The 10,922-nt window shown below is 46.8% G+C and overlaps 1 protein-coding gene across 1 annotated transcript; it reads right to left on the bottom strand.

Moving 5' to 3' along the window:
• Window positions 1-754: 754 nt before the first annotated feature.
• REG4 (regenerating family member 4) lies at window positions 755-10,477 on the bottom strand. The gene is made up of 5 exons (XM_054564779.1): window positions 10,411-10,477; window positions 7,370-7,467; window positions 4,577-4,714; window positions 2,742-2,847; window positions 755-834 (listed from the first exon to the last, which is right to left on the bottom strand). The coding sequence occupies exons 1-5, from the start codon at window positions 10,475-10,477 to the stop codon at window positions 755-757; spliced, it is 489 nt and encodes a 162-aa protein (XP_054420754.1).
• Between the last annotated feature and the right edge of the window lie 445 nt (window positions 10,478-10,922).

Raw genomic sequence — 10,922 nt, 5'->3', positions numbered from 1 at the left:
TCCTGACTGGTATGGCTCAGATGGATGGAGCACAGTGCCATAGACTGGAAGGTCGCAAGTTCTATTCTCAGTCAGGGCACATGTCTAGGCTGTGAGCTCAGTCCCTGGTTGGCGCATGTATGAGAGGCAACCAATCAATGTTTCTCTCTTGTATCAACGTTTCTCTCCCTTTCTCTCTCCCTCCCTTCCCCTTGCTCTAAAATCAATAAGCATGTCCGCAGGTGAGGATCTAAAAAAAAAACAAAGATGGCCCTGGAATTTATGGTCCACATAAGCCTAGTAGGGACTCTACTGGGGGCTGGGATCATGGCCAAAGGAAAAACAAGCAGGTGGCTGAGGAGAGGGTGCGGGCAACAGACAGGGGCCATAGGGATAGAGAGCGGAGGAGGTAGAGGCTCGGGCCCAGTTTCTTCCTCCCGTCTTCAAACCTGTATCCCTGATGGCCCAACACCCAGCTCTTTTGTCGGGGCAGGGGGTTGTGCAATCTTAGTCTGCTTGAGGCAAATGGAAGCAGGGAGAGGGGAAGAAGAATATAAAGGACAGCGATTGCAGGGTGAACATGTAGAGTTAGAAGCCACTCTGTATCAACGTTGAGGCCTCTGCCTCCGAGCCTGATAAAGTCAGCACAATAAGAACCTCACCAGCCTTAGTTACTGCATTTACTCTCTGAGACAGTGATCAGCTGAGGCCAGTGTGGCCGAGAAGGAAGAAGAAGGGGCTTGTGCAAGGGCTGTCAGAAATCTCCATTCTTGCTCTACGGCTGATACGCGGGTTGATACTTGCACAGGAAGTGTTGGTGCTGGTTGCATTTATTGCCTTCCCACTGTAAGAAATCTGTAAGAAAATAAACATTTTGATGCATCAGTTCTATATTGAGCTTAGCAGCATTTTCTGGGTGTTTTGCTTGGAAGCAGAGATAAGGTGTCATGGTGAATTTTACGTGTTGACTTGGCTAGGACACAGTGCCCACGGTTTGCTCAAATACCAGTCTAGATGTTGCTGTGAAGGTATTTTTAAAAAATATGATTAACATCAAAATCAGTAGACTTTGAGTAAAGCCCATTACCCTCCATTATATGCATAGTCATCCAATCAGTGAAGGAATCTGGAAAGGAAGACCTGGTTTTCTCAAGAGGACATGAGGCTGTGAACATGGACTGACAGGCAAACTTTTTTTTCGAGAGCTTTGTCCAGTTGAAATCTCGGATTCCTGGGAGGGACCATGGGAGGTACCTGGTCCACTGCTTCCCTCCAGTTCATTGGTCCTGCTTCCAACCCTAGAGATTCTGATGTTGTAAGTCCGAAGTGATCCCTGGAATTCGTATTTTTAAAATGTTCCCCAGCAGACTTTTTATGTGCCACTGAACCTCTTTCTAACACTTCTAAGACTGCACTTACAGTAACAACTACAATGTTCACTTTGGCTTGGTTAACTCGAGTGATGAGTTTCTCACTACTTTCTGTGGTAGCCTGTATTATTTTTCAACAGTGCTCATTGTTCAAAATTTTTTGCCTTAGTGCACATTTTGGTAGCTTCTACCTATTGGTCTTGCTTGTTTCCTTTCATCTGAGCTTCCCTATGACTTTAACCGCAGCTGTGTGGTCTTTGGGAGTCTGTGCAAGTCCTTCCTTCTTTGGCAATAAAGTGCTCTTATGTCTGAGGGTCTTCCTGGACCTGCTCTCCTTGGAGTTTGCCTTCTAATGTCCACCATTCATCCTCTGCTGTTAGGAAGCTTTCCCGGTCTTTTCTGTGCATAAAAGCTTTATATCTCATATGAAAGTTAACCCTGTTCTGCGTGCCTTCCCTCCGGAGCCCCAGCGCCGGAGTCCTCAGTCCAGACCGCCCCAGGCCCACTTCCCGCCTCAGAAGGGAGTTCTGGTGAGACTACACTGGCTCTAAGCCCCCTGGGATGCTCTCTTTGGCATCAAGCCTCCTTCTCATCTTTGCTATTCTGCTCTCTTGTTTTACACCTGAAACCTTACACATCTCTTCCTGGCTGCGGTTCTCAAATGGGAGTGACTTTGTTCCCCAAAGGGGCATTAAGCAATGTCTGGAGGCATTTTTGGTTGTGACAACCTTTGTGTGTGTGTGAGTGTCTGTGCACGTGGGGGTGCTAGTTCAGGGTACGCTAAACAGTGTATGGGACAAATATTATTAGTATACAAATGTCATCGTACCAAATTCAAAAACTCTCGTGTGTTAGCCTAAATAGCCAAGAGTGAAGGCAAGGCCAGCAAGAGGAATGAGGGGGCTTAGGTGATGCGCACCCCCTGCGGCTGAGGCGCTGGGCACTGCAGTTGGGAGAGGAAACCAATGAGAGGGAATGACCCAGGCAAAGATGAGGTTTCTGGGCTCCTGGGGATCCTCACCATAAAGCCAGAAAAAAGTCACACATATGTGTTCCCTATAGTCTGGGTTTCCCGAAATGTGACATATCTCCCCCTTCCCTCCTCGCCCCGCCCCATGGTATAAAATAGGATTTAAAAATAAACGTATTTAGGGGAAAAAGTGAGTGGATATAAAGAAAATGTTAAGTAAATAACTAAACAGCGGATACATTGGCAGGCCAGGTTGTTAAGTGGTTACAAATGACTGAAGGCTGGTACACAATGTTTACAACAAGGCCACTGTCCCGCAGAACAGAAGAGGTGCTGGCGTGGAATGGGGGGAGGGGGCAGGGATGTCCATTTTCCGCCTGACAGGTAAAGGGCAGAGGGGAGGGCGATGCCTTAGCACTCACCGTGTTTGGCGCTTATTTCAGCACAGTGCTCGCTCGTGCCCACAGACTTGCCGGACCAGGTTTTGAATGACAGCGAGGCCCCATCGGCCCACTGCCACTGCTGGTTCTGTGGGACAGAGGACACGCAGGGGTCAGCCGCCCCTCCCGGGACCCTTTCCAATGCAGTTTTTATCATAAAATTGGGAAAGCACAGGAATGTGAGAAGAAGGAAAAATAGAAAGTCATTCTCTAGACATTACTAATCTTGATGCATTTATTTCTGGTGTAAACGTTTTTGTCTATCACAATATTTTTATTGTACTAAAAAATGTGGTGATCTTTAAAATATATATTCAACTTTGTACTTTGCTTCTAAAACATTTTTTAATGGTAAGGATGTGCCATAATTTACTTTAATAATTCCCTTAAGGATTGAAGTTTATATTGTTTTCAATTTACAATTATTACAAATAGTGCTGCTATAAACAACTTTGTTCATAAAAGCTGTTTCTGTGCTTAAAATTATTTTCTTAGGATAGAATTCCTGAAATAGAATTAACGTTCAAAAGACATGAATATTTGGAGGTGTTGATATGTATTATTGCCGAACTGCTTTCCAAAAAAATTCATCTGGAGGAATTTACATCCCCCCTCACTGGGCTATTTCTCCATATCCTTAAAAACATTATTTATTAAGACAAAGCAAAAGCCTTATAACATAAATCATGTTATATCATGCTAATTTGCATTTTTTTTGACAACTAGAGACATCGCACACTTTTTTTTTAACCTCATCTGAGGACTTTTTTTTATTGCCTTTAGAGAGAAAGAAAGGTAGAGAAAGAGAGAGAAACCTCAATGGGAAAGAGAAACATCGATTGATTGCCTTCTTGTACGTCCCCCAACCAGGGATTGAACCTGCAAGCTGGGGATATGCCGTGACTGGGGATCGAACCTGCCACCACTTGGTTTATGGGACAATGCTCCATCTCACTGAGCCACACTGGCCAGGGCCATTGCACACTTTTTAGAGTGTTATTTGTTACTTACTTTCCTCAGTCATAAATATAAAATAATTAAATTACAAAAACTATCTATTGGAAATAGTGTAAATATTTATTTTATCTCTGAATGAGAGAGCTCTGGTTGATAGCAGTGTAAATACATAAAAAATGGAAAATGAATTGTGGGAAATATGTGTGACATGTATGGCAAAGTTTGATCAAGGAGCAGTCTGGTGTTCTGTCCTGTGTTCCTCGTGCTTGTTTGGGTAAACCATAGAAGCCCCACGAAGGATCTGCACGCTGCAGACCCCACAGAGGCCTCGGCAACAAGCCCAAAGCCTCCCACGCCGCTCCTTACAGTGAGGTAGTGACAGAGAAGAAAATGAGGGTCTGTGCAAAAAGTTAAGGATAACATCAAACACATTATAGCATCTAGGACAAAGCTTAGCTGGAAGTTTCCAACTCGAAGCTAAGATATAATGGAGATTTAATTAAGCGAGGGGCCTGTAACAGGTCTCTGTGTGTTTATATATACATATGTACCCATCCATACTTACACAAACAGGTTTTTGAAGGCTCTGTAAAGCTGGCGATTTTGTGCTCTAGGATCTGGGAGGACTTTAATTAGATAAAAGGTCTATAAAATGATGTCGCAGATATTGCATTCTCCACTGAGAGCCAGAACTGGACCATGACCTCTAGGCCTTGTCTTATCTCACATTTGAAGGCAGGTAACGAAAGAAGACCTACTATGCAGGTCCCTTGTCAGGAGGTCTGGTGGCCAGTTCCCAGAGAGGGGCTATCTCTTGGGCTTTCCCCCAGGGGGCGCTGGTGAACAAAGTCTGGGTTTACCTTCTTTGGGTCATGCAGGCCGATCCATACGGACAGGTTTCTTTGATAGCCGCGTATGTACTTTGCTATGACTTCGGCCTCCTTTGAATTCTCTATAGTCGCCAGGTGGACTCCGTTTCCAAAGGACTGGCACTCGAGCTGTGGGCAAGGAAAAGTGGCCACGATGATGCCTTTGGGTTTAAGAGCATAGCCCTCACCTCAGAACCCTAGTGTGCGAGGCTGCATGGACTAACATAGCCCCGCCTCCTCGGGAACTAGTAACCTAAACCCCACGGAAGACTTCCTGTCCTTCCTGTCACCACGGGCGAGAACACACTGTCACAAGCATCAGATCTCAGAGGCAGAGGCAGCTCCAGGCCAGGGCGTGAGCTTTGGGGTCCATGGAGATGCCTGGGGTCCTGATCTGGCCTCTCATTAGTGTATGTGACCTTGATAAGTCACCTCACCTCTCTGAGGTCAGTTTCATAATCTGTAAATGGAGAAAATAGTCACTGCCACACAGGGAGTTGTTAGAAGGATACATTTACTATAATTATGCATTATAATACTGCATTTCAAATAAATCTAAGAAATCACTGACTGTAACTGAATATAGAATGTGCTATTTTCTAACCTGAAACTTACTGTCCAGTGAAACAAAGCAGATATTTCATATATATGCATTTTATAGATAGAGATACATACTTTATGTTATGCTCTCTCGAGGTTATGTTACGGGATTTGCCTACATGATAAAACTTTAACTTAATATAAACAAGGATTGGCTGTGGTTGCTGCTCCACTGCGTGCCTTTAGGGTCTTCCTTGGGATTGGATGTGGTTCCTGTTTGGTGATAATTTAGTGCCCCCACTTGCCACCACTTCACAATTCCAAAATGCTTGCCTACTGGGAATTTCACCTGACTTTCAAGTGTGTGAGGCATGGAAGCCGGACTAGCCGTCAACATTCGGTGGGCGCACCAGTCACAGAAACTCCTGAGACAGGAGAGGAAATGGGTTCCAAGCATTTAAGTGATATTTTCCCCCCAAGTTCACGGTTGGTAGTGACGACGCTGGAGCAGACCTCAGACCTCTGCCTCCTAAGTCTGAGGTCACACCCGCCATCCTTCTCACTGTCCCCTTGGTCAGCTCCAGGAGTCTTGAGAACTAAAATCAGCCGTCAACACTGGCAAGGAGCCAAGGAGCAGCAGCAGTGTCTAGAACCTTCTCTGTCCTCTGGTCCTTCATGGCTATCTCTGCCAAAGCTCAGTATCAATCTTGTGGGCATTTGTTTTCCTTGAAAACCTGGATTGAGCATCTACCACGGTGCCATAGACTTTTGGCAAGTTATTTAATAAATCCCTCTGAAAATCTCAAGAGATGAAAGTGTTATTCCATTTTTTTAAATCCTCACCCGAAGAAATTTTTTTTCATTGCTTGTTGGGGGCAGGGGGAAAGAGACATCAACATGAGAGAGAAACATCAATCAGTTGCCTTCCGTATTTCCCAAGCTGGTATTGAACCCGCAACCTAGGTATGTGCCGTGACCGGGGAGTGAACTCACAACATTTCGACCTGTGGGTTGATGCTCCAACCAACTGAGCCACACCAGCCAGGCCAGTGTTATCTCATTTTATGGCAAGAAAACCTGTGAACTGAGGTACATCTGTGACGAAGGAGCATCAGTCATGACCTAAACTCAGGCCTGTGGTACTCCCAGGTCCCCAAAGAGCTTCCTCCTTGCTTTGGCAGAATTAGTGCTGGAATCTCCAAGGACAGGCACACAAATGCCCTCCCAAGATTTATTTTCTCAAGTTGCTTCCCACAAACAGGAGAAAATCCATCGCCCTCTGTGAGCTCTTTTTCTTTCCCTGGACAGTCTGGGGACCCCTTGTTTGTTTAGCTTTGTTTCTTTAAACTGTTGCTCACGTCAGCTCAGGAAAGGGGTGCACCAGGGCTGACTTCCCTGGGTTTGCTGGTTGCTCTCATCAGAATCTTGGAAAGCCTTGTATGCTCACACGGCACTGGAATTTTCTGTTTAAATATGTCACAATCTTGCATTAATTCTGCACTTTTTAAGGCCAGAGAATACTTGTATTCTCAGTGACCATCTCACCGTAGGGGTTCCATCATTGCTGAGCTGTTTATATCGGGGATTCTGGGGCCATGCTGGGCCCAGTTCACCCCACATCTGCCCAGGAAGCGCCCCCACAGTCACTTCAGTTAAGCAACCGCAATCCAAAGAGACAGTGGCATGGACTCCCCATGCACCTCTGAGGTAACTTAGTTTATCTGGCTCTTTGCTATCTCTTAGACCAAGCCTCAGTTCGGGAAAAACACAACAACGATGTATCAGTATTTGTTGGGTTGTGCAGACAACAAGGCCTTGTCTCTTTCTGCTCACTCTCCATCAGGGCACGGAGGTCCCTGCTGCAGGCCTGGCCATGCCCTGGCTCTCTTTCTGGTAAATCGCCTACCGCAATTCAATTCTTCTTTCTGCAGGTTCCTCAGCTTCTCATTCTCCTCTGATGACATCTGTCTGTCTTTCTTACTGACAGTGACCTCCTGGGGGGTAGGGGCTGTTTCTTATCCAGTCTTACATCTTTGCAGCCCATCAAGGGTCTGGGCCTAGAGCTCCACCAATGCTTAAAAAATGGAATGAGTTGAACACACAACCCTCTTCTTTCTGTTTCGCCAGCTCGATGGCTTTTCTGGGTGCCAAGCAAGGATCCTTGAATCTGAGTCGAAGGAGACCTGGAGCCCAGGTGGCCCCTTGCTTTGGAGAAACAGCCCAAGCACGGGCCACATTTCTCACCTCAGCATCAGACCAGCTCCTCAGCTTCTGGAAGTATCCGTAGCAGCTGAGTTTGTGGTAAAACCACCCAGTGGGACAGTTTTGCAGTATGATGACATCTGCACATAAACAAAAGGCAATGACCAGTTAGGATGGCAAAACCAACCCATTCCCACACTTGGTCCAGTTTATAGACAGGAATCCCTTGACAGAAAGGGAGGCTGGGTGTCTTTGAACCAGGATCCTCCAAAGCTGCAAATTCTTCATACAGGGAGGCTGACTCCCAGCCTTTCCCAGAGGGAACTATGGCTTTCACCAGGGCAGCTGTGCACCGGGGAAAAGGAAGTCATCAGCTCCTTTGAGGCTTACGGGACACTGGCTCTGGACAGATACGGATTCCACGAGAACCAAAATGTGGGAATAGGGGCTCACAGAGATGAGCTGATCGATGGAGTTTTGCTGGGCTCAGGCCCATCTCACAGGGGGCCCAGGGGGTCCTCACACCCACGCTGTGGTCATTCCCCCCACAAGGGACTGTGTAATTGAATAGACACACTCAGCAACAGACAGAACTCAGCACTGGTATTGAGATCAAACAGCTATCATCCGAGGCATCGCAAGAGTGGGTGAGGGGCTTACACTGGTGGTTTCAGGCATTCTAAGAAGGGAGTGGGTTTTTGGTTTTGTTTTTGGGTTTTTTTGTCCAGGAAGACACAGGACAGGTAAAATGGCAACTTGGCTGAAACTTAAGAATAGGTGGGCTGCGAGTTAGTCGCACGGAGAGGGGACGCATTAGGTAAAGGAGGTGACTGAGCAGAGGGAGAGAAACAGGAATGTGTAAGATGGGCACAGAAAGAACAAGCATTTGTTTGCCTGAAGGGTTGGGTATCTGCCAGGCAAGCTTGGCAAAAAGGGAAGGAGAGTTCAGGGCCTATGAGCCAAGGCAGCGTGATCAGGGCAGGCAAAGCTCTCCTGCTAGGCGACTGGTGAACAGCCACGTCACTGAATCAACAGATTGCCTTGTTTAACTACCAGAACCTTCCTGAGAGATAGAGACGCTCTGGTATATACTATTGCACAGATAAGAAAATCTTCTCAATGAGGTGAAGTGACCTGCAGAGGTCCAGAGGTCACTCAGTTGGAGGGGAGGTGGGACCTGGGAGGGGCTACGTCCCTCCAGCAGCCCCGTTGCCCTGCCCTGGCCTTTCCCGGCGCTACAGCTCCTGTCACCCTGGGCAGGGACCAGAGCCCGCAGGTGCTAGCGTGTTGCCTGGACTGCTGACTGCCTGTTTACTCCACCACTTCTAGAAGTGGCCTCGGGGATATTATTTAACCTCTTTCAGCTTTAGTTTTCTTGTTTGCACAAGGGACTGACAACAGGTACCTCCCTCATTGGATTTTTGGGAGGATTAAATGGGATAATGCATGGACAGTGATTAGCATAGAGCCGGTAGTAATCATTGTTCAATAAATAGTAGCTACTTAACCAATTGTAGCTATTAAAACAATCATATTATCATTATAATCAGTGTGATATTTTTGAAAATAGTCACTAGATGGAGTCTTTTATTGTCCACAAATAATGATGCTCTTCACCTCCACATGTATTGAATAACTTGTTTCAAAAGGGCAACAGGGTAATGATCTTGACTATCAAGTCTCAGTGAGAGAGAAAATGTACTTCCCAGTTCCTCATACCCCCCTTAAATGCAAGATTAGGCTTTCCCCATAAGCCACAATACAAAGAATACATAGCGTGTGTCGTGAGAGGTTGTCCCAAGACAGTAATAAGAAGTAGAAAGTCTTTGTACAGCCGGGAGGAAGAGCTGTGAAAAAGGGATGGGTGGACCGGGGGTGGGTGATCTGGCTTCACCTTCTCCAGGAGAGGCACTGGAAAGGTTTGGTGAAATCCTGGAGTTGGGGATGGGGCTTGTGTCTCATGTCCCAGGACGGAGCTCAGGCAAATTTCAAGCTGCCCTAGCAAAGCCAGAACCAGAGCAACAGGAACTACCTGACTAGTTCCTGACTAGCTGGTTAGACACGGCTGTTGATGAGGGCTCGGCAGGAGGGGCCTGTCGGAGTCTTTACGCCCCAGCAGGGCTCAGAGACGGTGTCTGAGGGTCCGAGTCCTGAGCAGCCATACATGGTTGAGACAGCCAGTGGCTGGACCGCAGACTTCAGCCACGGCCACCCACGTGGTGCCCAGAGAACCCTGCTTCTCTTTGTATTCCCTTCCGATCGATCCTCCCTCTGGGAGAGGTGCCAGGTCATCCACAGCACCACACGCCTCAAGAGGCCCTCTTCTCAAAAGAAGTGCTGCTCGGGCACAGTTCCCTCACGTACCCCTGCACATGCAATGCCCAGCAAGGCCGCTGGAGACTCCGAGGCCCCTGGGACCAGCAGCCAGAGTGTCCCATCATCGTACTGTGTGGCCTGGGCAGGTCTCTACCCTTCCTCATCATTAGAACAATGGAGTTACACCAGATGAGCCCACATTTCATTTCCCTCCAATGCTGATATTCAGTGATAATTATTTTTAGCTCACTCATGTAGTTTTCTTCCCATTTTCTGCCCTGGTGAATTCTAGGGTACGGCTTCCCACTTAGTTGACATATTGCTTTATGTGTGATGCTGGGTCTATACCTGTGTAGAAGCCATTTTTCCAACCAAAATTCCCTGTATGTTCAAATAGGAAAGCAATGCCTAAACATTAGTAGTTCTGATTAGAGCTCTCACTTATGAATGTCTGGCTGTCAGGAAATCGAATAATAAACCCTTCAAAATAAACTAAAATAATCACTATAATGTACATGTAGTTGATGACTTAACTATGGCTTACAATCATAGGAAGTTGGAATTTGATTCTAAATCCATGGCTTTTAAAATAAATAAATAAATAAATAAATAAATAAATAACCATATCACATTGTCGTTCATTCCTGCCTTTGACGTCTATTTCCTGTAAGTGCCTGAGTATTTTGGGGGGGAATGAGTCTGGCTGCGCCATGAGTTGCATGAGCACGGGCTGCGGGCTCCGTTCCGGCGGAGTGGCTGGTACTCACCCCCCAGGACTTGCGTGCTGGCCGCGCAGCTGAGCAGTAGGAGCAGCCACACGCTTCTGGCAGTCATCTTCCTCTTCCCCTGCGGACGGACGCGCTTCGGAAACTGTCACCAAGAGGATCTCAGAGCCCTGGTCAGTATTTGCCTGAAGCTCCCGGATTCACCTAGATCTGCAATCTGAAAGCATTTGCACTGGTGAGATGGATCGGGAATTTAGATGCCAACTCATATCCGGAGAAAAAAAATATTTGTCTGGCTAAACCAGTAAAGGGTATCTCAAACTCAGTATTTAGGAGATTTTAACTTATGAGGTGGTGCTCTCACCTGCGCGGTGTCTGGGCCACCACCCAGGACCTAACTATAGGTCTGAATGATTGAAAAGTAACCAAATAGAGGCATTTGGTATATTGTGGAGAGCCGCCCCTGCCATTCTCAGGATGGCCAGCAGAGGGCGTCACAGGCAAAATTTCTCATGGATGAGGCTGAGATGGGCTTCCAATAACCAAGTAATCAA

Source organism: Pteronotus mesoamericanus, unplaced genomic scaffold (genome assembly GCF_021234165.1).
Source record: "Pteronotus mesoamericanus isolate MK-2021 breed Mesoamerican mustached bat unplaced genomic scaffold, CSHL_Meso_final scaffold_99, whole genome shotgun sequence".
NCBI lineage: Eukaryota > Metazoa > Chordata > Mammalia > Chiroptera > Mormoopidae > Pteronotus > Pteronotus mesoamericanus.
Note: the sequence above shows the minus strand (reverse complement) of the source record. Positions and strands in the feature narration are given on the sequence as shown.